The 25046-nt window shown below is 66.5% G+C and overlaps 1 protein-coding gene across 25 annotated transcripts in view; it reads left to right on the top strand.

Annotated features, from left to right (window-relative positions):
* Positions 1–23740, top strand: part of RIMS1 (regulating synaptic membrane exocytosis 1) — a 326183-nt gene extending 302443 nt beyond the window's left edge. For 16 of the 25 annotated variants that reach the window (XM_048496050.1, XM_048496001.1, XM_048496133.1 and 13 more), the window contains 5 exons: positions 13794–13935; positions 15267–15379; positions 18033–18134; positions 19281–19420; positions 21523–23740. In XM_048496050.1, coding sequence (XP_048352007.1) covers positions 13794–13935; positions 15267–15379; positions 18033–18134; positions 19281–19420; positions 21523–21741 — 716 coding nt within the window. In that variant the 3' untranslated portion in view covers positions 21742–23740. Of the gene's footprint in view, positions 1–13793; positions 13936–15266; positions 15380–18032; positions 18135–19280; positions 19421–21522 lie in introns of those variants that run through there. The other 9 variants (XM_048496104.1, XM_048496076.1, XM_048496034.1 and 6 more) reach the window with 1 other exon arrangement.
* The last annotated feature ends 1306 nt before the right edge of the window (positions 23741–25046 follow it).

Genomic DNA, 25046 nt, shown 5'->3' with positions numbered 1-25046 from the left:
GGGGGGGGGGTGGGGGGGGGGGGGGGTGGGGGGGGGGGGGGGTGGGGGGGGGGGGGGGTGGGGGGGGGGGGGGGTGGGGGGGGGGGGGGGTGGGGGGGGGGGGGGGTGGGGGGGGGGGGGGGTGGGGGGGGGGGGGGGTGGGGGGGGGGGGGGGTGGGGGGGGGGGGGGGTGGGGGGGGGGGGGGGTGGGGGGGGGGGGGGGTGGGGGGGGGGGGGGGTGGGGGGGGGGGGGGGTGGGGGGGGGGGGGGGTGGGGGGGGGGGGGGGTGGGGGGGGGGGGGGGTGGGGGGGGGGGGGGGTGGGGGGGGGGGGGGGTGGGGGGGGGGGGGGGTGGGGGGGGGGGGGGGTGGGGGGGGGGGGGGGTGGGGGGGGGGGGGGGTGGGGGGGGGGGGGGGTGGGGGGGGGGGGGGGTGGGGGGGGGGGGGGGTGGGGGGGGGGGGGGGTGGGGGGGGGGGGGGGTGGGGGGGGGGGGGGGTGGGGGGGGGGGGGGGTGGGGGGGGGGGGGGGTGGGGGGGGGGGGGGGTGGGGGGGGGGGGGGGTGGGGGGGGGGGGGGGTGGGGGGGGGGGGGGGTGGGGGGGGGGGGGGGTGGGGGGGGGGGGGGGTGGGGGGGGGGGGGGGTGGGGGGGGGGGGGGGTGGGGGGGGGGGGGGGTGGGGGGGGGGGGGGGTGGGGGGGGGGGGGGGTGGGGGGGGGGGGGGGTGGGGGGGGGGGGGGGTGGGGGGGGGGGGGGGTGGGGGGGGGGGGGGGTGGGGGGGGGGGGGGGTGGGGGGGGGGGGGGGTGGGGGGGGGGGGGGGTGGGGGGGGGGGGGGGTGGGGGGGGGGGGGGGTGGGGGGGGGGGGGGGTGGGGGGGGGGGGGGGTGGGGGGGGGGGGGGGTGGGGGGGGGGGGGGGTGGGGGGGGGGGGGGGTGGGGGGGGGGGGGGGTGGGGGGGGGGGGGGGTGGGGGGGGGGGGGGGTGGGGGGGGGGGGGGGTGGGGGGGGGGGGGGGTGGGGGGGGGGGGGGGTGGGGGGGGGGGGGGGTGGGGGGGGGGGGGGGTGGGGGGGGGGGGGGGTGGGGGGGGGGGGGGGTGGGGGGGGGGGGGGGTGGGGGGGGGGGGGGGTGGGGGGGGGGGGGGGTGGGGGGGGGGGGGGGTGGGGGGGGGGGGGGGTGGGGGGGGGGGGGGGTGGGGGGGGGGGGGGGTGGGGGGGGGGGGGGGTGGGGGGGGGGGGGGGTGGGGGGGGGGGGGGGTGGGGGGGGGGGGGGGTGGGGGGGGGGGGGGGTGGGGGGGGGGGGGGGTGGGGGGGGGGGGGGGTGGGGGGGGGGGGGGGTGGGGGGGGGGGGGGGTGGGGGGGGGGGGGGGTGGGGGGGGGGGGGGGTGGGGGGGGGGGGGGGTGGGGGGGGGGGGGGGTGGGGGGGGGGGGGGGTGGGGGGGGGGGGGGGTGGGGGGGGGGGGGGGTGGGGGGGGGGGGGGGTGGGGGGGGGGGGGGGTGGGGGGGGGGGGGGGTGGGGGGGGGGGGGGGTGGGGGGGGGGGGGGGTGGGGGGGGGGGGGGGTGGGGGGGGGGGGGGGTGGGGGGGGGGGGGGGTGGGGGGGGGGGGGGGTGGGGGGGGGGGGGGGTGGGGGGGGGGGGGGGTGGGGGGGGGGGGGGGTGGGGGGGGGGGGGGGTGGGGGGGGGGGGGGGTGGGGGGGGGGGGGGGTGGGGGGGGGGGGGGGTGGGGGGGGGGGGGGGTGGGGGGGGGGGGGGGTGGGGGGGGGGGGGGGTGGGGGGGGGGGGGGGTGGGGGGGGGGGGGGGTGGGGGGGGGGGGGGGTGGGGGGGGGGGGGGGTGGGGGGGGGGGGGGGTGGGGGGGGGGGGGGGTGGGGGGGGGGGGGGGTGGGGGGGGGGGGGGGTGGGGGGGGGGGGGGGTGGGGGGGGGGGGGGGTGGGGGGGGGGGGGGGTGGGGGGGGGGGGGGGTGGGGGGGGGGGGGGGTGGGGGGGGGGGGGGGTGGGGGGGGGGGGGGGTGGGGGGGGGGGGGGGTGGGGGGGGGGGGGGGTGGGGGGGGGGGGGGGTGGGGGGGGGGGGGGGTGGGGGGGGGGGGGGGTGGGGGGGGGGGGGGGTGGGGGGGGGGGGGGGTGGGGGGGGGGGGGGGTGGGGGGGGGGGGGGGTGGGGGGGGGGGGGGGTGGGGGGGGGGGGGGGTGGGGGGGGGGGGGGGTGGGGGGGGGGGGGGGTGGGGGGGGGGGGGGGTGGGGGGGGGGGGGGGTGGGGGGGGGGGGGGGTGGGGGGGGGGGGGGGTGGGGGGGGGGGGGGGTGGGGGGGGGGGGGGGTGGGGGGGGGGGGGGGTGGGGGGGGGGGGGGGTGGGGGGGGGGGGGGGTGGGGGGGGGGGGGGGTGGGGGGGGGGGGGGGTGGGGGGGGGGGGGGGTGGGGGGGGGGGGGGGTGGGGGGGGGGGGGGGTGGGGGGGGGGGGGGGTGGGGGGGGGGGGGGGTGGGGGGGGGGGGGGGTGGGGGGGGGGGGGGGTGGGGGGGGGGGGGGGTGGGGGGGGGGGGGGGTGGGGGGGGGGGGGGGTGGGGGGGGGGGGGGGTGGGGGGGGGGGGGGGTGGGGGGGGGGGGGGGTGGGGGGGGGGGGGGGTGGGGGGGGGGGGGGGTGGGGGGGGGGGGGGGTGGGGGGGGGGGGGGGTGGGGGGGGGGGGGGGTGGGGGGGGGGGGGGGTGGGGGGGGGGGGGGGTGGGGGGGGGGGGGGGTGGGGGGGGGGGGGGGTGGGGGGGGGGGGGGGTGGGGGGGGGGGGGGGTGGGGGGGGGGGGGGGTGGGGGGGGGGGGGGGTGGGGGGGGGGGGGGGTGGGGGGGGGGGGGGGTGGGGGGGGGGGGGGGTGGGGGGGGGGGGGGGTGGGGGGGGGGGGGGGTGGGGGGGGGGGGGGGTGGGGGGGGGGGGGGGTGGGGGGGGGGGGGGGTGGGGGGGGGGGGGGGTGGGGGGGGGGGGGGGTGGGGGGGGGGGGGGGTGGGGGGGGGGGGGGGTGGGGGGGGGGGGGGGTGGGGGGGGGGGGGGGTGGGGGGGGGGGGGGGTGGGGGGGGGGGGGGGTGGGGGGGGGGGGGGGTGGGGGGGGGGGGGGGTGGGGGGGGGGGGGGGTGGGGGGGGGGGGGGGTGGGGGGGGGGGGGGGTGGGGGGGGGGGGGGGTGGGGGGGGGGGGGGGTGGGGGGGGGGGGGGGTGGGGGGGGGGGGGGGTGGGGGGGGGGGGGGGTGGGGGGGGGGGGGGGTGGGGGGGGGGGGGGGTGGGGGGGGGGGGGGGTGGGGGGGGGGGGGGGTGGGGGGGGGGGGGGGTGGGGGGGGGGGGGGGTGGGGGGGGGGGGGGGTGGGGGGGGGGGGGGGTGGGGGGGGGGGGGGGTGGGGGGGGGGGGGGGTGGGGGGGGGGGGGGGTGGGGGGGGGGGGGGGTGGGGGGGGGGGGGGGTGGGGGGGGGGGGGGGTGGGGGGGGGGGGGGGTGGGGGGGGGGGGGGGTGGGGGGGGGGGGGGGTGGGGGGGGGGGGGGGTGGGGGGGGGGGGGGGTGGGGGGGGGGGGGGGTGGGGGGGGGGGGGGGTGGGGGGGGGGGGGGGTGGGGGGGGGGGGGGGTGGGGGGGGGGGGGGGTGGGGGGGGGGGGGGGTGGGGGGGGGGGGGGGTGGGGGGGGGGGGGGGTGGGGGGGGGGGGGGGTGGGGGGGGGGGGGGGTGGGGGGGGGGGGGGGTGGGGGGGGGGGGGGGTGGGGGGGGGGGGGGGTGGGGGGGGGGGGGGGTGGGGGGGGGGGGGGGTGGGGGGGGGGGGGGGTGGGGGGGGGGGGGGGTGGGGGGGGGGGGGGGTGGGGGGGGGGGGGGGTGGGGGGGGGGGGGGGTGGGGGGGGGGGGGGGTGGGGGGGGGGGGGGGTGGGGGGGGGGGGGGGTGGGGGGGGGGGGGGGTGGGGGGGGGGGGGGGTGGGGGGGGGGGGGGGTGGGGGGGGGGGGGGGTGGGGGGGGGGGGGGGTGGGGGGGGGGGGGGGTGGGGGGGGGGGGGGGTGGGGGGGGGGGGGGGTGGGGGGGGGGGGGGGTGGGGGGGGGGGGGGGTGGGGGGGGGGGGGGGTGGGGGGGGGGGGGGGTGGGGGGGGGGGGGGGTGGGGGGGGGGGGGGGTGGGGGGGGGGGGGGGTGGGGGGGGGGGGGGGTGGGGGGGGGGGGGGGTGGGGGGGGGGGGGGGTGGGGGGGGGGGGGGGTGGGGGGGGGGGGGGGTGGGGGGGGGGGGGGGTGGGGGGGGGGGGGGGTGGGGGGGGGGGGGGGTGGGGGGGGGGGGGGGTGGGGGGGGGGGGGGGTGGGGGGGGGGGGGGGTGGGGGGGGGGGGGGGTGGGGGGGGGGGGGGGTGGGGGGGGGGGGGGGTGGGGGGGGGGGGGGGTGGGGGGGGGGGGGGGTGGGGGGGGGGGGGGGTGGGGGGGGGGGGGGGTGGGGGGGGGGGGGGGTGGGGGGGGGGGGGGGTGGGGGGGGGGGGGGGTGGGGGGGGGGGGGGGTGGGGGGGGGGGGGGGTGGGGGGGGGGGGGGGTGGGGGGGGGGGGGGGTGGGGGGGGGGGGGGGTGGGGGGGGGGGGGGGTGGGGGGGGGGGGGGGTGGGGGGGGGGGGGGGTGGGGGGGGGGGGGGGTGGGGGGGGGGGGGGGTGGGGGGGGGGGGGGGTGGGGGGGGGGGGGGGTGGGGGGGGGGGGGGGTGGGGGGGGGGGGGGGTGGGGGGGGGGGGGGGTGGGGGGGGGGGGGGGTGGGGGGGGGGGGGGGTGGGGGGGGGGGGGGGTGGGGGGGGGGGGGGGTGGGGGGGGGGGGGGGTGGGGGGGGGGGGGGGTGGGGGGGGGGGGGGGTGGGGGGGGGGGGGGGTGGGGGGGGGGGGGGGTGGGGGGGGGGGGGGGTGGGGGGGGGGGGGGGTGGGGGGGGGGGGGGGTGGGGGGGGGGGGGGGTGGGGGGGGGGGGGGGTGGGGGGGGGGGGGGGTGGGGGGGGGGGGGGGTGGGGGGGGGGGGGGGTGGGGGGGGGGGGGGGTGGGGGGGGGGGGGGGTGGGGGGGGGGGGGGGTGGGGGGGGGGGGGGGTGGGGGGGGGGGGGGGTGGGGGGGGGGGGGGGTGGGGGGGGGGGGGGGTGGGGGGGGGGGGGGGTGGGGGGGGGGGGGGGTGGGGGGGGGGGGGGGTGGGGGGGGGGGGGGGTGGGGGGGGGGGGGGGTGGGGGGGGGGGGGGGTGGGGGGGGGGGGGGGTGGGGGGGGGGGGGGGTGGGGGGGGGGGGGGGTGGGGGGGGGGGGGGGTGGGGGGGGGGGGGGGTGGGGGGGGGGGGGGGTGGGGGGGGGGGGGGGTGGGGGGGGGGGGGGGTGGGGGGGGGGGGGGGTGGGGGGGGGGGGGGGTGGGGGGGGGGGGGGGTGGGGGGGGGGGGGGGTGGGGGGGGGGGGGGGTGGGGGGGGGGGGGGGTGGGGGGGGGGGGGGGTGGGGGGGGGGGGGGGTGGGGGGGGGGGGGGGTGGGGGGGGGGGGGGGTGGGGGGGGGGGGGGGTGGGGGGGGGGGGGGGTGGGGGGGGGGGGGGGTGGGGGGGGGGGGGGGTGGGGGGGGGGGGGGGTGGGGGGGGGGGGGGGTGGGGGGGGGGGGGGGTGGGGGGGGGGGGGGGTGGGGGGGGGGGGGGGTGGGGGGGGGGGGGGGTGGGGGGGGGGGGGGGTGGGGGGGGGGGGGGGTGGGGGGGGGGGGGGGTGGGGGGGGGGGGGGGTGGGGGGGGGGGGGGGTGGGGGGGGGGGGGGGTGGGGGGGGGGGGGGGTGGGGGGGGGGGGGGGTGGGGGGGGGGGGGGGTGGGGGGGGGGGGGGGTGGGGGGGGGGGGGGGTGGGGGGGGGGGGGGGTGGGGGGGGGGGGGGGTGGGGGGGGGGGGGGGTGGGGGGGGGGGGGGGTGGGGGGGGGGGGGGGTGGGGGGGGGGGGGGGTGGGGGGGGGGGGGGGTGGGGGGGGGGGGGGGTGGGGGGGGGGGGGGGTGGGGGGGGGGGGGGGTGGGGGGGGGGGGGGGTGGGGGGGGGGGGGGGTGGGGGGGGGGGGGGGTGGGGGGGGGGGGGGGTGGGGGGGGGGGGGGGTGGGGGGGGGGGGGGGTGGGGGGGGGGGGGGGTGGGGGGGGGGGGGGGTGGGGGGGGGGGGGGGTGGGGGGGGGGGGGGGTGGGGGGGGGGGGGGGTGGGGGGGGGGGGGGGTGGGGGGGGGGGGGGGTGGGGGGGGGGGGGGGTGGGGGGGGGGGGGGGTGGGGGGGGGGGGGGGTGGGGGGGGGGGGGGGTGGGGGGGGGGGGGGGTGGGGGGGGGGGGGGGTGGGGGGGGGGGGGGGTGGGGGGGGGGGGGGGTGGGGGGGGGGGGGGGTGGGGGGGGGGGGGGGTGGGGGGGGGGGGGGGTGGGGGGGGGGGGGGGTGGGGGGGGGGGGGGGTGGGGGGGGGGGGGGGTGGGGGGGGGGGGGGGTGGGGGGGGGGGGGGGTGGGGGGGGGGGGGGGTGGGGGGGGGGGGGGGTGGGGGGGGGGGGGGGTGGGGGGGGGGGGGGGTGGGGGGGGGGGGGGGTGGGGGGGGGGGGGGGTGGGGGGGGGGGGGGGTGGGGGGGGGGGGGGGTGGGGGGGGGGGGGGGTGGGGGGGGGGGGGGGTGGGGGGGGGGGGGGGTGGGGGGGGGGGGGGGTGGGGGGGGGGGGGGGTGGGGGGGGGGGGGGGTGGGGGGGGGGGGGGGTGGGGGGGGGGGGGGGTGGGGGGGGGGGGGGGTGGGGGGGGGGGGGGGTGGGGGGGGGGGGGGGTGGGGGGGGGGGGGGGTGGGGGGGGGGGGGGGTGGGGGGGGGGGGGGGTGGGGGGGGGGGGGGGTGGGGGGGGGGGGGGGTGGGGGGGGGGGGGGGTGGGGGGGGGGGGGGGTGGGGGGGGGGGGGGGTGGGGGGGGGGGGGGGTGGGGGGGGGGGGGGGTGGGGGGGGGGGGGGGTGGGGGGGGGGGGGGGTGGGGGGGGGGGGGGGTGGGGGGGGGGGGGGGTGGGGGGGGGGGGGGGTGGGGGGGGGGGGGGGTGGGGGGGGGGGGGGGTGGGGGGGGGGGGGGGTGGGGGGGGGGGGGGGTGGGGGGGGGGGGGGGTGGGGGGGGGGGGGGGTGGGGGGGGGGGGGGGTGGGGGGGGGGGGGGGTGGGGGGGGGGGGGGGTGGGGGGGGGGGGGGGTGGGGGGGGGGGGGGGTGGGGGGGGGGGGGGGTGGGGGGGGGGGGGGGTGGGGGGGGGGGGGGGTGGGGGGGGGGGGGGGTGGGGGGGGGGGGGGGTGGGGGGGGGGGGGGGTGGGGGGGGGGGGGGGTGGGGGGGGGGGGGGGTGGGGGGGGGGGGGGGTGGGGGGGGGGGGGGGTGGGGGGGGGGGGGGGTGGGGGGGGGGGGGGGTGGGGGGGGGGGGGGGTGGGGGGGGGGGGGGGTGGGGGGGGGGGGGGGTGGGGGGGGGGGGGGGTGGGGGGGGGGGGGGGTGGGGGGGGGGGGGGGTGGGGGGGGGGGGGGGTGGGGGGGGGGGGGGGTGGGGGGGGGGGGGGGTGGGGGGGGGGGGGGGTGGGGGGGGGGGGGGGTGGGGGGGGGGGGGGGTGGGGGGGGGGGGGGGTGGGGGGGGGGGGGGGTGGGGGGGGGGGGGGGTGGGGGGGGGGGGGGGTGGGGGGGGGGGGGGGTGGGGGGGGGGGGGGGTGGGGGGGGGGGGGGGTGGGGGGGGGGGGGGGTGGGGGGGGGGGGGGGTGGGGGGGGGGGGGGGTGGGGGGGGGGGGGGGTGGGGGGGGGGGGGGGTGGGGGGGGGGGGGGGTGGGGGGGGGGGGGGGTGGGGGGGGGGGGGGGTGGGGGGGGGGGGGGGTGGGGGGGGGGGGGGGTGGGGGGGGGGGGGGGTGGGGGGGGGGGGGGGTGGGGGGGGGGGGGGGTGGGGGGGGGGGGGGGTGGGGGGGGGGGGGGGTGGGGGGGGGGGGGGGTGGGGGGGGGGGGGGGTGGGGGGGGGGGGGGGTGGGGGGGGGGGGGGGTGGGGGGGGGGGGGGGTGGGGGGGGGGGGGGGTGGGGGGGGGGGGGGGTGGGGGGGGGGGGGGGTGGGGGGGGGGGGGGGTGGGGGGGGGGGGGGGTGGGGGGGGGGGGGGGTGGGGGGGGGGGGGGGTGGGGGGGGGGGGGGGTGGGGGGGGGGGGGGGTGGGGGGGGGGGGGGGTGGGGGGGGGGGGGGGTGGGGGGGGGGGGGGGTGGGGGGGGGGGGGGGTGGGGGGGGGGGGGGGTGGGGGGGGGGGGGGGTGGGGGGGGGGGGGGGTGGGGGGGGGGGGGGGTGGGGGGGGGGGGGGGTGGGGGGGGGGGGGGGTGGGGGGGGGGGGGGGTGGGGGGGGGGGGGGGTGGGGGGGGGGGGGGGTGGGGGGGGGGGGGGGTGGGGGGGGGGGGGGGTGGGGGGGGGGGGGGGTGGGGGGGGGGGGGGGTGGGGGGGGGGGGGGGTGGGGGGGGGGGGGGGTGGGGGGGGGGGGGGGTGGGGGGGGGGGGGGGTGGGGGGGGGGGGGGGTGGGGGGGGGGGGGGGTGGGGGGGGGGGGGGGTGGGGGGGGGGGGGGGTGGGGGGGGGGGGGGGTGGGGGGGGGGGGGGGTGGGGGGGGGGGGGGGTGGGGGGGGGGGGGGGTGGGGGGGGGGGGGGGTGGGGGGGGGGGGGGGTGGGGGGGGGGGGGGGTGGGGGGGGGGGGGGGTGGGGGGGGGGGGGGGTGGGGGGGGGGGGGGGTGGGGGGGGGGGGGGGTGGGGGGGGGGGGGGGTGGGGGGGGGGGGGGGTGGGGGGGGGGGGGGGTGGGGGGGGGGGGGGGTGGGGGGGGGGGGGGGTGGGGGGGGGGGGGGGTGGGGGGGGGGGGGGGTGGGGGGGGGGGGGGGTGGGGGGGGGGGGGGGTGGGGGGGGGGGGGGGTGGGGGGGGGGGGGGGTGGGGGGGGGGGGGGGTGGGGGGGGGGGGGGGTGGGGGGGGGGGGGGGTGGGGGGGGGGGGGGGTGGGGGGGGGGGGGGGTGGGGGGGGGGGGGGGTGGGGGGGGGGGGGGGTGGGGGGGGGGGGGGGTGGGGGGGGGGGGGGGTGGGGGGGGGGGGGGGTGGGGGGGGGGGGGGGTGGGGGGGGGGGGGGGTGGGGGGGGGGGGGGGTGGGGGGGGGGGGGGGTGGGGGGGGGGGGGGGTGGGGGGGGGGGGGGGTGGGGGGGGGGGGGGGTGGGGGGGGGGGGGGGTGGGGGGGGGGGGGGGTGGGGGGGGGGGGGGGTGGGGGGGGGGGGGGGTGGGGGGGGGGGGGGGTGGGGGGGGGGGGGGGTGGGGGGGGGGGGGGGTGGGGGGGGGGGGGGGTGGGGGGGGGGGGGGGTGGGGGGGGGGGGGGGTGGGGGGGGGGGGGGGTGGGGGGGGGGGGGGGTGGGGGGGGGGGGGGGTGGGGGGGGGGGGGGGTGGGGGGGGGGGGGGGTGGGGGGGGGGGGGGGTGGGGGGGGGGGGGGGTGGGGGGGGGGGGGGGTGGGGGGGGGGGGGGGTGGGGGGGGGGGGGGGTGGGGGGGGGGGGGGGTGGGGGGGGGGGGGGGTGGGGGGGGGGGGGGGTGGGGGGGGGGGGGGGTGGGGGGGGGGGGGGGTGGGGGGGGGGGGGGGTGGGGGGGGGGGGGGGTGGGGGGGGGGGGGGGTGGGGGGGGGGGGGGGTGGGGGGGGGGGGGGGTGGGGGGGGGGGGGGGTGGGGGGGGGGGGGGGTGGGGGGGGGGGGGGGTGGGGGGGGGGGGGGGTGGGGGGGGGGGGGGGTGGGGGGGGGGGGGGGTGGGGGGGGGGGGGGGTGGGGGGGGGGGGGGGTGGGGGGGGGGGGGGGTGGGGGGGGGGGGGGGTGGGGGGGGGGGGGGGTGGGGGGGGGGGGGGGTGGGGGGGGGGGGGGGTGGGGGGGGGGGGGGGTGGGGGGGGGGGGGGGTGGGGGGGGGGGGGGGTGGGGGGGGGGGGGGGTGGGGGGGGGGGGGGGTGGGGGGGGGGGGGGGTGGGGGGGGGGGGGGGTGGGGGGGGGGGGGGGTGGGGGGGGGGGGGGGTGGGGGGGGGGGGGGGTGGGGGGGGGGGGGGGTGGGGGGGGGGGGGGGTGGGGGGGGGGGGGGGTGGGGGGGGGGGGGGGTGGGGGGGGGGGGGGGTGGGGGGGGGGGGGGGTGGGGGGGGGGGGGGGTGGGGGGGGGGGGGGGTGGGGGGGGGGGGGGGTGGGGGGGGGGGGGGGTGGGGGGGGGGGGGGGTGGGGGGGGGGGGGGGTGGGGGGGGGGGGGGGTGGGGGGGGGGGGGGGTGGGGGGGGGGGGGGGTGGGGGGGGGGGGGGGTGGGGGGGGGGGGGGGTGGGGGGGGGGGGGGGTGGGGGGGGGGGGGGGTGGGGGGGGGGGGGGGTGGGGGGGGGGGGGGGTGGGGGGGGGGGGGGGTGGGGGGGGGGGGGGGTGGGGGGGGGGGGGGGTGGGGGGGGGGGGGGGTGGGGGGGGGGGGGGGTGGGGGGGGGGGGGGGTGGGGGGGGGGGGGGGTGGGGGGGGGGGGGGGTGGGGGGGGGGGGGGGTGGGGGGGGGGGGGGGTGGGGGGGGGGGGGGGTGGGGGGGGGGGGGGGTGGGGGGGGGGGGGGGTGGGGGGGGGGGGGGGTGGGGGGGGGGGGGGGTGGGGGGGGGGGGGGGTGGGGGGGGGGGGGGGTGGGGGGGGGGGGGGGTGGGGGGGGGGGGGGGTGGGGGGGGGGGGGGGTGGGGGGGGGGGGGGGTGGGGGGGGGGGGGGGTGGGGGGGGGGGGGGGTGGGGGGGGGGGGGGGTGGGGGGGGGGGGGGGTGGGGGGGGGGGGGGGTGGGGGGGGGGGGGGGTGGGGGGGGGGGGGGGTGGGGGGGGGGGGGGGTGGGGGGGGGGGGGGGTGGGGGGGGGGGGGGGTGGGGGGGGGGGGGGGTGGGGGGGGGGGGGGGTGGGGGGGGGGGGGGGTGGGGGGGGGGGGGGGTGGGGGGGGGGGGGGGTGGGGGGGGGGGGGGGTGGGGGGGGGGGGGGGTGGGGGGGGGGGGGGGTGGGGGGGGGGGGGGGTGGGGGGGGGGGGGGGTGGGGGGGGGGGGGGGTGGGGGGGGGGGGGGGTGGGGGGGGGGGGGGGTGGGGGGGGGGGGGGGTGGGGGGGGGGGGGGGTGGGGGGGGGGGGGGGTGGGGGGGGGGGGGGGTGGGGGGGGGGGGGGGTGGGGGGGGGGGGGGGTGGGGGGGGGGGGGGGTGGGGGGGGGGGGGGGTGGGGGGGGGGGGGGGTGGGGGGGGGGGGGGGTGGGGGGGGGGGGGGGTGGGGGGGGGGGGGGGTGGGGGGGGGGGGGGGTGGGGGGGGGGGGGGGTGGGGGGGGGGGGGGGTGGGGGGGGGGGGGGGTGGGGGGGGGGGGGGGTGGGGGGGGGGGGGGGTGGGGGGGGGGGGGGGTGGGGGGGGGGGGGGGTGGGGGGGGGGGGGGGTGGGGGGGGGGGGGGGTGGGGGGGGGGGGGGGTGGGGGGGGGGGGGGGTGGGGGGGGGGGGGGGTGGGGGGGGGGGGGGGTGGGGGGGGGGGGGGGTGGGGGGGGGGGGGGGTGGGGGGGGGGGGGGGTGGGGGGGGGGGGGGGTGGGGGGGGGGGGGGGTGGGGGGGGGGGGGGGTGGGGGGGGGGGGGGGTGGGGGGGGGGGGGGGTGGGGGGGGGGGGGGGTGGGGGGGGGGGGGGGTGGGGGGGGGGGGGGGTGGGGGGGGGGGGGGGTGGGGGGGGGGGGGGGTGGGGGGGGGGGGGGGTGGGGGGGGGGGGGGGTGGGGGGGGGGGGGGGTGGGGGGGGGGGGGGGTGGGGGGGGGGGGGGGTGGGGGGGGGGGGGGGTGGGGGGGGGGGGGGGTGGGGGGGGGGGGGGGTGGGGGGGGGGGGGGGTGGGGGGGGGGGGGGGTGGGGGGGGGGGGGGGTGGGGGGGGGGGGGGGTGGGGGGGGGGGGGGGTGGGGGGGGGGGGGGGTGGGGGGGGGGGGGGGTGGGGGGGGGGGGGGGTGGGGGGGGGGGGGGGTGGGGGGGGGGGGGGGTGGGGGGGGGGGGGGGTGGGGGGGGGGGGGGGTGGGGGGGGGGGGGGGTGGGGGGGGGGGGGGGTGGGGGGGGGGGGGGGTGGGGGGGGGGGGGGGTGGGGGGGGGGGGGGGTGGGGGGGGGGGGGGGTGGGGGGGGGGGGGGGTGGGGGGGGGGGGGGGTGGGGGGGGGGGGGGGTGGGGGGGGGGGGGGGTGGGGGGGGGGGGGGGTGGGGGGGGGGGGGGGTGGGGGGGGGGGGGGGTGGGGGGGGGGGGGGGGGGGGGGGGGGGTGGGGGGGGGGGGGGGGGGGGGGGGGGGGGGTGGGGGGGGCGGGGGGGTTGGGGGGGGGGGGGGGGGGGGGGGGGGGGGGTGGGGGGAGGGGGGGGGGGGGGGGGGGGGGGGGGGGGGGGGGGGGGGGGGGGGGATCTTGTTCCTAAAGTTTCGCCTGCATCTGTGGCTGGCATCTACAGCCACAGATGCAGGCGAAACGTCAGGAGAGAATGCTGCTAGAACACGGCCATACAGCCCGCAAACCACACAGCACCCAAAGTAAGGGATTTTCAGTATATGGTACGGGGCAGAGTTGGGCAGTTCTGTTTTACCTGCTTTATATAGCACTTATTTGTTGTAGTGAAAGATTTTGTTAGCACTACAACAGTTAAACATTCAATTTGGGTGGAGCTGGGATACGTAGAAGTGAGGTTTACTTTTGGGTCAGCTGTTTTCATGTTTTCTACTTTCAATCAATCCTTTCAATGTGACTATATGCCAAGATATCTTTGTATATCCACCATGGAACCTTTTGTGTGTCAAAAGATTCTGGAAAATTTAATTGTTTGCACGTTCATTTCATGCAAGGCACTTTGACTGCTGGCCCTTACCATCACACCACAAAAAATAGAGAATGTAATCTAGATCTCACCTGACACTTATGTGTAGATAAGCAGTAGAGGGGCAACTTATCCTTCAGTATTTTTGCCATTACTGAGAGGCAACTATGTGAGGCATTTATTAACAAGCCACATCCAGATTTCCTGGTCATTTCCCCTATTTGCAGTGGCACATGCATATAATACTGCACATACAGTTTCAAAGAGAGGTAATAACTGAGAACCATTTTAAGTTCCAGAAATGGTGCAGAAAGAAGACCCTTACTCCCACACACTGTGGTCCCAAGCTAAAAGAGGCCCCCACCGTGTTTCAAGTGGGCGTTCTCTGCTGTGTACCTGCAGAGAAAGCAAACTGGTTCCAAGAAACCCAGAATCAACTTGTTATGAAAGTCTTGTATACTTGACCCTGAGCTTCACATTGTAAGATGAATGTCCTGAAGCTTCTAGAAGGTTCCAAAGTTAATGAACACTCAGCAATTATGCTCCATTAAAACTCAAAGTTTTGCTGTCAATTTCAGCAGGTAACAAATTAAATAATATTAAACCCCAAATTACAAATTAAATGACGTTAAACAATATTAAAAGTATAAACCATGAAAGCTGGCTGTTTTTTAAATGACTATTTCAGCATGGTATCTGAAATATAAATCAAGTGTAAGGAAGGTTGATTTAAGAACTTGCATTTTATCTCTTTTTAAAAGGACATTTAGTGAAATATATTAGGAACAACAAAATTAATTTTGTACACAACACCAAAATACCCTGTAGAAAATATTAGTGGTTCTTTAGGAAATTTTAATGTGATTGGCTTTAAAGATGTAACTAATTCATTAATGGAAGAAGTGATCCATTGGCAGATGTTCTTCCTTCTAAAATCAGAGTTCATGCCCAATTTATCATATCTGATAACATTCTTAGGACTTAATTTTCTAAAAACCTTATTGATTTCAATGAACACATATTTTTAAAAGGCCTGTATTGTTTCAGCTCTTTCTTCTCTTTGTCTTTTAGAGACGGGCAACAAGAAGCTAAAAAGCACGATCCAGAGAAGCACAGAGACAGGTATGGCAGCAGAAATGAGAAGTCGTATGGTTCGGCAGCCTAGTCGGGAGTCAACTGATGGCAGCATCAACAGTTACAGCTCTGAGGGAAAGTAAGTTGAAACCTTGTGATCAGGACCATTTATCCCTTTAGCAGCCTGAAATGTTTCTTCTAAATCAGTCCTCAAGCTAGAAGCAGTGGCATATGGTCCTAGGGACAGGTGGTACCCTCTGTCCCTGGGCGCCACTAATCTGGTCACATGGGGGCACAAAATTGCCCCCCCCCACATGACCAGGAAGACAGCAAGGCAGCAGGAAATCCTGCTTGTTGTCTTCAGGTGCCCTTGGCCCCACCCATGTTGTCATCAACGTGGGATGGATCAAGTAAACTCGAGGACACCGCCCCCCAAGTCTCTTCCCCCTTGGCTCACAGCCAGCAGTCCCTTCTGCCCTTCCTTCTGGAGAGAGCAGAAACAACTGAGGCTACGTCCGCGTCTTCTTTACTTTCATAAGCACGGGGGGCAGGAGCCCAGAGGAAAGTGCAGAAGGGACTGCTGGCTGCCAGCCGGGAGGGAGGTGGGGGTCTCGGGGGCCCTACCCCCCTGAGCCCTGCCCCTGAGCATAGCGGGGGGGGGTGCCTGAAGAATGGCTTTCTCCGGACACCATTTTTCCACCATATGCCTCTGGCTAGAAGCAGGTGATAAAAACAATGTTTAAAGATAAATTCTTTGTATTGTTGAAGGCTTTCACAGTTGACATCAACTGACTGTTATGGGTTTTCCTGCCTGTGTGGCCTGTAAGATGTGAATATTTGTGCCATGCCTCTGAAGATGCGAGCCATAGATGCAGGCAAAACATTAGGAGCTAAAACTCCCAGACGATGGCCACAGCCTAGAAAACCCACAACAACCACATAAATGCCTTACATAGAAGCCTGGATAAAAAGAAATGTTTTGGCCTAGCATCTAAAGATGACTAGGGTGGGAGCCAGATGAGCCTTAAGGGAAAGGACATTCCACAGCATAGAGGAGATATGTGAGTTATTATTGACTTAATAGTTTATGCAGGAACACATTTTTTTTCCATTTTGCAGAAGTTAAATTTTAAACAAATCATCTCAGTCAGTATTTTATTTCACTGTCTGTGAAAATAATAGATTAAATGCAATTAAATACAGAAATTAGCTGCAGTTGACCAGCTCCTAAAATATATAATGTGGTTGAGGGTCAACAACATGTCCACTTCTGCTATGCTTAGGCTTTACTACAAATGTGTCATGCAACACATCACATATTATGAAGAGATCACCCCAAACAAGGGATAAAACTCCATGTTTCAACTGTTTGGCAGCCCAGCATTCTTCAAATGTGTGCAGTTAGAGAAGCTAAGTCAATAATAACATGTCACTAAGAACTTTTTCTGTGTTTCTGTTGTTGTACTATAGCCTAATATTTCCAGGAGTTCGACTGGGTGCTGACAGTCAGTTCAGTGATTTCCTTGATGGGCTTGGACCTGCACAGCTAGTAGGTCGACAGACCTTAGCAACTCCTGCCATGGGTAAGAGAAGATTTGTTTTCATTTAGAAGGCATATGAAAACTCAGACAGTGCTTTATGATGCTGTGCTTTCATAGGCTATATTTGCTCAGGCCTTCCCTTTCCCTGTTCTATTTGATATAATATTGACTATCTTTAATCCCAGTTGATTAATTTCCTATTCATTCATTTTATTTATTTAGACTTTTATATGTACAGTGATGAAACGAAGACATATCATGACCAGACTGTTCAGAGAAAATCCTTTGGTTTTAAATATGTTTTTCTTGTTTCACATTTATCCTGGTATCACCCCTTCATTATCTACTGATGACTGCAGTTAGGTCAAAGAGAAATAGCTGCATTATCTGTGCACACTAAATCTGTAAATATTTCTGTAGAAGGCAAGGATTGCAGTGTTTACCTCAGTATGCTATCGTATTCTTTGTTTCAGCAGCATTAGTCATGGTAGGATGATATGTTCAGCCTTAATGAAAAGATGTTTTTGAAATCTTGATCCAGGAATATGAGCTAATTGCATGATGAAACATCAGATGCTTTATTCAGTTGTCTTTATGACTCTGCCTCAGTTTCTTGTATTACTTGTGAGCCAAGTGTTGAACTATTGAGTGGTTTGCTGTACCCTTTAAAGCTCAGCAGTTATCTATCAACAGTTTGTTGTTGTTGTTTTGCCCTCCCTCATTCATTCACAGAGTGTGACAGGATTCTTGAATTTGGGGAAATTGTTTAATTTGGGAGAATTTCAAAATAAATTTTGTCTAATTAGACCTCAGTATATAATTAGACCTCAGACCATGAGCAAGATAGCATATCAAATCATATATTAGCCTGCTAATTTTAGTAAGTGCAGTTTTTATATGTTTGAGGCAGGAAAAATTCATATATGTTTGAGGCAGGAAAAACAGATAAGCAAAACTTTTGAACTTTCATTTTAGCTACTTCTAATGTTTAGCAGACAGTTAGCTTTGTAAACTACTGTAATGCTTTGAATACTTATCTGTGACATCCCCTGCAGATGCATGCAAATCAAAGTAAAAACCACCTATGTCTATTCCTGGGCCATGTTTGTAATTTACACCTCTGTTGGGTTTTTGCCTGCCTTGGGCATTTTAAAAACTATTGGCATTCTGAAAATGATTAGTGAATGAACATTCATCCCTTTCTACTTTTAAACAATTCCAGAATGCCAAATGTCCGAAGTCACTAGTACCCAATACTGTATTTTCTTTTCTTCCCTTCTGTTGTTAGAAGAAGGTAAAGCTGAAATGTTAAGATTTCGGGCAGCCCAACACAGATCCCTGGGGCAGCCAGGAATGGCCCTGCCACCTCCAGAAGGCTTTTTGGCAGTGCAGGAAGGCAAAATACAAAAAAAGACACCTTCCTCTGCTGTCCAGATGCCATCCGTTGGGCTTATGGGCTTACATTATCCAAGAAGGTGGCAAAAGTCCATGTCCTGGGTGCTGGTTGGCTCCACCCCCAGCCATGCCTTTAGCATGTCCCTATTATGCCGGCAGAGTCGACAGAGGTAAAGGGGTGCTGACACGGTGCTCTGGCCATTGTGCTGACACGGTGGCTGCTTGCCAATGGATCTGCCCACCCCCCACAATAGAATAAGTGTCTGGGGAAGGACGAATCCACCAGCATAGAACTCTGCTGCCTCCACAACTTTGTCCGCCCCCCTCAGGATTGGGCCTTTAGAATGTGAATCCTAGTAGCTTCAGTGGAGCTTTATTTACTAATAGACAAGAGCAGGGTCAAGCTGCCAGTCAGCTGGGGGTTAGCTTAGGATCTTGCCTATGCAGAAAAAAAAAAGGATTTATAGGACTGGCCCCCTTTGTTGAAAACAACGAAGTCTTTATTATCATCTCTGCCTTGTAGCTTTTAGGAGTAACTACTGAAAAAGAGCTGAGGATAGCAATGGCAAACTACCCCACAAAAACGGCTGGCCTATAAAATCACTGCTCACAGTGGTACCCCAGGGTCAGATACGACTGAAGGGGAAACTTTGTCCTTTTTTTTAACTGAAAAAGAGGCTACCCTTGCCTTGAATATGGGTCAGAACTAAATTCAATTAATGCACAAATCCACAGCCTGTCTGCTAGGGAGGCAGCTCCCTTTTCAACAAATTCTGCAGAAATCCTACCAGCTTCCAAGTACAATCCAGAGTGCTGATTTTAGCCTATAAATCTCTTGTCATAGAATCTCTGCATTGCAAGGTTTAACAGTGAGGGAACATGGGAGAGCCTTTTTGGTTGCAGACCTTAATACAGTTATAACTCGACAACTTCTGAGAACTGCCAGAATTATATTCTAAAGGATTTTAGAAATAGGTGTGTGTGTGTGCGTGGCATAGCGATGTAAGCGATATGGCGCAAGGCAAGGCAAGGCGTCGCGATGTAAGTGTTTAAATCTCTTTAGACTGATGTTTCTAATGTAAGGCTCTGGTAATATAATTTTTATCCCTCATCTAAGAAACATTATTATGATTTTAACCATTTTATACTGTATCAGGATATTATTATGGCTACTTTTGTAAAAAATACTTGTGTAAATTTTTAAAATAAATGCATATATAATAGTTCAGGATAAAATGCATATTTGTGTGCATAATTGCTGGTTCATTGTTGTGTTGTTTACTAATACCCTTTTTTTCAGGTGACATTCAGATTGGAATGGTAGATAAAAAAGGCCAGTTAGAAGTAGAAGTCATTCGAGCGCGAAGCCTCACACAAAAGCCTGGCTCAAAATCTACCCCGGGTAAGAACAATAGGATCATGCAGAATGTATAATTCCTATCCCTCCTTCTCAGCACTGAAATAATTAATAAACCATAAATCAATGTCCTTTACATTCTTCATGTGTATCACTGAAATAATTGAAGGTGGGTCTGCTCCTACATTTCTTCTGCTATCAATCTACTTAATGTATTTTATTATTAATACTAATAATACAATAATTTAAAACCATTTAAAATAAATAATGTTATATGGCATTCCACTCGATCAGGATTCAATGTAAAAACATTGAAACAACAAAAATACTGCTAAAATATTCAATTTAAAATACATAAAGAAAGAATGGTAGAAAGAGAGCTTGAGGACTATAGTGAGGAGTAATAATAGTGGAAAATCATCTTCTTCCATCATAATTTTTTTGCCACACTTTTATTTGGCACAAGAGAATTGTGGGGATGATGTCCCGTGATTCTTCCTCCTTACAGCAGCCTCTCTTCTATGAGTGCTTCCACAACATGTACAATCATAGAATCCATCTCATGAGGTTAAGGAAAAAGCCTTCCACGGTGGGCTTCTGGGGGATATTTAAATCATTAATTCACATATCAATATAATGGTGTATTGGTACATAAATTACCAGCTTGCACAAAACTTCAAGAAAAGCCTCCCTAGTGATTCAGAGGAGAGAATGGCTGCTGTGGGGTCTGAGGCAGCAAAAATGCAGGTTAAATCCTAGTTATCTGGAAAGGCCATTGCCACTATGTTACATCAGAAGGTGCAATAGCACATGGCCTGCCACAGAAAAACACTGTCATGTGGGAAAGTTCCTATAAATTCAAATTTGTATAAGCAGAACAACCTGTACAATGAAAACAACTATTTCTAAATCCCTCTTGTGTGTGTTCAACAGAATATTCTAGCCGTATGTTTATATACCACCCATTTACATCCTCATGCAAATAAAATAGGCTAAGATTTTCAGATGCAGTGGAGCTTTGTGAAAAATATGGCAAAATTTCTTGACAGATGCTATTTGAACATACCATCAGGTAGTGTTTGTTTCTCGGTTTTTCTATATATATATATATTTCTTGTTTACTTGTAGATGTCTCAAAAAGAAGGGTCTCATTAATTAGCACTAAAAACTGATGTTACTTACATTTCACAGCTCCGTATGTCAAAGTGTATCTTTTGGAAAATGGGGCTTGCATGGCCAAGAAGAAGACAAGGATTGCAAGGAAAACACTAGATCCCTTATATCAACAGACATTAGTTTTTGATGAAAGTCCGCAGAACAAAGTCCTTCAGGTCAGTAATTATTTCATCTTGTTTCAGCCTCTGATTCAGCCACACTAAGGACAGCAAAAGTATAGGGATATGATCTCAACTATCCATATTTACAGAAACGTAGCTGGGCCAGAGTGCACCCGGTGCGCACTCTGGCTTTTTCATCCCCACCTCCCGTGGTGGTGCCCCCCCCCACTCCCACTTACTTTAGAAAACCGAGCAGGCCTTCCTGTTCTGCTGGGAACTACATTTCCCAGGGTCTGTTCTCCAGCCTGCTCGGTTTCCTAAAGTAAGTGTGGGGGGTGCCGCAGGGGAGCCACTGTGGGGGGGAATCATGCCGGCCCCACACAGCGCCCCCCGTGGTGGCACCCCCCCACTCCCACTCACTACATTTCCCAGGAGACTCTGGGAAAGTAGTTCCCACCAGAACAGGAAGGCCTGTTCTCCAGCCTACTCAGTATTCTGAAGTAAGTGTGTGGGGGGCCGGGGAAAGGGGGAAGGGCTGGGGGGATTTTGCGCCCCCCACGTGACCCAAATTCGTGCGCCCGGTGTGTCACATACTCCCCGCCCCTGGGAGCTTCGCCGCTGCATATTTAACTTTAAAAATGTTAACATACTCCTTCAGCCAGTTGGTACAGTAACAACTAGGGCTAAATTCTGCCGAATTTGGTATAGGACTCTCCATCAAGAAACAGGGAATCTAAGATTACATTAATTCAGTGCATGGGAAATTTATCATCATATATCTAGTTCTGAACCGGGCCATAGAGTATGATTCAATAAATCCATAAAAATGAAGCTGGAACAGATGGAAAGGGATTTCTCTACAGACCTGAAGAAAGTTCCAAGCTTGCAAAAAACCTGAAATGTTAAAAAAAATTCTTTTTGCTATCAAGTTGCAGCTGATTTATGGCAATGTTATAAGGTTTTTAAGGGAAACGATTAACAGAGGTGGTTTGTCATTGTCTTCCTCTGCAGAAAGGCCCTAGTATTCCTTGGTGGTTTCCTAGCCTAACCTGCTTACAGGGCTGGTGGGATTAAAACTTCCCAAAATAATAGAAATAACACCTATGGCTTTAAGAAAAGAATGCCCACATTGCTCTAAATTGCCATTTTGGAGGTTTCTAGAGAACAACAGCAATTTTACTGAGCCTTCTAAACCTTGATTTCTATAAAGCAACACACAGAGAGGAATCAGCATTTTGAAACCAAAATGGCCCTAGAAAGGGTCCCATCTCCCCTCCATCATATTCCTGGATGGAGGATGACTTTCCAGGTCCAGCAGCCATTACATAGTTTGGTCTTCAGGCCACCACATAACTGTTGCAGTTTGGCTAGACTTTTCCTTCAGAGAGACTCCGAGAGGGAGGCAAGGAGGGAATGCTTGAGGCTGGTGAGGGAGCAGTTGTTAAAAGTAGGTTAGCTTATGGGGTAGGAAGGAGAAAAAGCCATAAAAAGGGGCTACAGAGACTGCCGGAAGATGGAAAGAATGAATAGTAAAGGAAGGGAATATTGAGCAAAATGTGCTGTTTTCAGCAGGTCCTTGCAGATCTGCTAATACTTCTTCCCTACTTACAATACATTGAGATGGAAAAAAATGAGAAGGAAAAAGTTGATAAAAGAAAATGTTTTAAAAAACAATGAAGAGGCCATCCTGAGGGGAAAATTCATTTCTGCTGTATCAACCTTCCCAAACAAGCACATCACTATGGAGACTTTATAAAGAAAAACAATGGCAAAACATCTCTGGCTGTCACTTGCCTTGAAAGCCCCTTGCTGGTGTTGCCATGTCAGCTGTGACTTGACAGTACTTAACACATGCACAATAATGTTTATAGTAAAGGCAAAAGACAGAGGTGGTTTGCCATTGCCTTCCTCTGTTTATATACCCTGAACTTCATTGGTGGTCTTTCATCCAATTACTAACTAGAGCCAAACCTGTTTAGCTTTGGATGTATGACAAGATCAGGATAGTCTGGATCATCCAGGTCAGGGAACATAACATAAATGTTATACAAAATAGTAATGCTATTTCAAGACCTTTCTATTACTCAGAAGTTGGGGATTCAGAACAGTATATTTGTTGAACGTGCTTTGATTCTGTCTATTGTCCTTCCTTGCAGGTGATAGTGTGGGGAGACTATGGCCGGATGGATCACAAATGCTTCATGGGAGTTGCACAGATCCTGCTGGAAGAACTTGATTTGTCCAGTGTTGTAATAGGCTGGTATAAATTATTTCCACCATCCTCCCTGGTGGATCCAACTTTGACTACTCTGACTCGCAGGGCTTCTCAGTCATCTCTGGAAAGTTCTACTGGGCCTCCCTGCATTCGATCTTAGTAGAAACAAAATAGCAGGTGCTCTCTAACAAAGCCCTTATCACCCAGGATAACAACGGTGGGAAAAGCTATTTACAACACTGAGGAGTATTTTTTGGAAAAGACAATCATTTCAATTTTGCCCATAGTAGTTTATCCAAAAATATGCCTGAGTTTGTTAAAAGGTGGTTTAAGTTGACCAAACAAAGCAGTATATCAAAATATAATCCATCTGGCAAAAAGTCCCTGATGTTTGTAATTGTAATGAGGAGGGGTCTTTTAGATTCAACTGGAAATGTTCACTTTTCCCTTCATTTTTTTTAACAACAACCACAAACAGTGTTAATTGCCTAGTGTTCCTGTACATGTTATTTCCACTTATTTTTGCTGTGTAATTCTGCCATTTTTTGGTAAAGTCTTCATGATGCTAACAGAGACCCTTCCTTTCTTTTTCTAAGTCGAACCAAAAAGGGCTGAAGTACATCTCTGTAAGCAACTCCAAAAGTGTTCACTTACCAGATATGCCATATGAGATGCCAACAGTATATTCACTGCTCCTCAGTTCTGGTTCTCCATAATAACTGTGGAAAGCCAAAATAAATGACCAACCTGTAATTTAATGTATTCTTTTTATTCGAGTTTTTCATCATTATTCAGTGTAAAAAAATGAATATATTTGCATTGTACATTATGATTTCTTATGTTTTATGAACATTTTGCATGAGATTTGCAGCTACAACTAATGCAGGAAACTTGATTTTTTAAAAAGCAGCTTTGGTTTTCACTTGGACATTGGAAAGTTGTTTGTAATATGATTGTCTTATCAGACTTGAAGAGAAAATTCATTGTCTTCATGTGTTAATTGTGCAACTGACTTCCCAAATATTGGCCAGGAATGGAGTTGGGCATCTGACACTTTCAGCTGTACCCAGGCTTCTCTTATAACATGTCACTTTTGACACATTTGTCTGCCCTGGTTAGAGCATGGTATCAGTTTTTCACTGGACATTCCAGTTGAAATAATCTGCACTTACTCATGTTTTTATCAGGTCTCAGTTTACATTTTTTGGGGATTGATGCAAGCACAAAGCTTGATTTTTTAAAAATAAAAGGTAGTCTTACTGGGGGGAGGTGGGCAAATGGTTAGTAAAAAAACAACTGGCATTTTGTTTCATTTTGGTTCTTTCTTGGCCTTGAAAACCCTTGTGTTTTTCTGTAAATGTGCTAAAAACTGCAGAATGTGCAGGTGCATTGAGAAGTTATCCCTCCTTTTATGGGCCATTAATTTTGTGATCTCACAAAATAGAGCAGCATGACTTGGAACTGTTCAAAGCTGCATGCGCGTTTTGTAAAAAAAAAAGACAAAATGGAAAAAGAAACAAAAGAGATTATTTAATAATGTATGTTAGTTCTACATAGGCCAGGTTGTATGTTGCATGTACTTGTACAGTTTGCTCGTAATTACTCTAATGAAGTAACCAAGAAATCTAAGCCATCCATTTTTTCTTATAGACATTTTGCGGGTTTTAGCCAGGCTGTGTCAGTCAGTCTGGTGCTAAATGTCTATAGATGGACTTTATTTTTTACCCTATGGAAAACGTGACGTAGTACGGACCAAATTCCTTCTGATAAATATTTTGGTGTAGATTCCTACTGTGGGGCTGTAACACATGTAGAAACTGTGTACACAATTAGGTTTTCCTTCATAGACATAACTGCCTGCACCAAGTGAACTATTTATTAACTATTACAATTATTATTTAACATTGCCAGAACTATTCTGCCCATGTTTCCCTGGGGCATAGATTGATTACTGCTCGACCTGCTGAGCAGGAAGAACTGAAGCACTGGTGCACTACGAGATTCCGTTCTGTCTTTTAGTGGCCAAAAAATAAACTAATTATAATTCGGTAGTACCTTTCTATTTTGACCACTTGTCTTAACATTCCCCTGTGCTTTTAAATGAAACTTCCAACTCATGTTCTGTAGACATGTTTAATAAAATTTCCTTTTCATGTTCAGTGTAGTTGTGGTTTTATGTTCAGTGTGTGTACAGATGGTCTGTCTGGAACTGAGGGAGATTGGTCCCAGCACAGGATTGTGTTTCTGTGGTCTAGAGGCGCACTCAGGTTTACTTTTGCCCAGGATTCTCATCCAAGTGAAAATGAAATGCTCTGTGGCTCACTGGGAAGGCCATGTAGATTCACTACAAGATGGCTACATAATGGGGTTTTCTACTTGTTCTCTCCACTATGCTGCATAGAAGACCAGGCCTTACCATAGAAGTACCCAGATCAGTGTGGCCTTCATCCTGACACTGTACCATCTTCCTTTAACTTGCTTCCTCTTTCCATTTCACTCTCCACCACTTTCTTTCTAAACATAGGATTTTTGGAACATTTTCCCCCTTTACTACTTCCCTTCACCTGCTACTGCTCCTTCCATGGACCTTGGGAGGAGAAGATAGAGGTGACTGGAGAGTCCGTCGTTCTGAAATTCCACCATACTTCTGGCCCAGAAACAATGCCAATCTGAAGTCTGAATGGCATATACATGAGAGCAAAAGCAGCAGAAAGCATGGCAAAGGAAGAGACTCCAAGCATACAGTCAAGCAGGAAAAAGGAGATGACTGTTATGGATGGACTGAATTTTTAAAGCTTGCTGGGTCAGTTCAAGTATTAGCTTTTTGATTCTCCCGTCTATGAGTCATCATTTATGTACCTCTTCTGTTTCCTCACAGGAAATTTTTCCCATTAATTTTGCAATATTATTTTTCCATGAACATTTTGCATTTTGGTTAATACATTTTGCAATATTTTTTTTTGCCTCAACAACATCTATGTCATCAAATTTGCATGTATGTAAAAATGGCATAAAAATTACAGTAACAACATGTGGTCTCAAAAAGAAATATCAATTCATCCCTATTAATCAGTTCCAAGGTATTGTAGAGGAGGTAATTCTCCCAGGACTAGGTTATTTGCCTGGACCTGCAGCCAGGACATTTCCCCTTTTTTCAGAGGAACAGTTGTGTTACAGTCCAACACCTACCTGTTTCACTTGGCTTTACTGATAAGTCACAAGCAGGACTTGATCAACGGGCAAGCTGCAGTCAAATAAATGTGGCTGTGTTTATTTGCATAATTACAACCATTTTCTCACTGCACCTTCTCACTGTTGCCTTCTGCTGCCTATCTGGCACTGCTACTCCTAAATTTAAAAAGGCACATAAATCACATATAAATCTCAACTCATTTTTTAAAAATCCATGTTACTGTTCAGCATTTCCATGTTCCTTCAGCGTCAGCTCATGAACCCAATCTCATG

The sequence above is a fragment of the Sphaerodactylus townsendi genome, linkage group LG01 (assembly GCF_021028975.2).
Source record: "Sphaerodactylus townsendi isolate TG3544 linkage group LG01, MPM_Stown_v2.3, whole genome shotgun sequence".
Classification (NCBI taxonomy): domain Eukaryota; kingdom Metazoa; phylum Chordata; class Lepidosauria; order Squamata; family Sphaerodactylidae; genus Sphaerodactylus; species Sphaerodactylus townsendi.
This window is presented reverse-complemented; position numbering and strand designations above follow the sequence as displayed.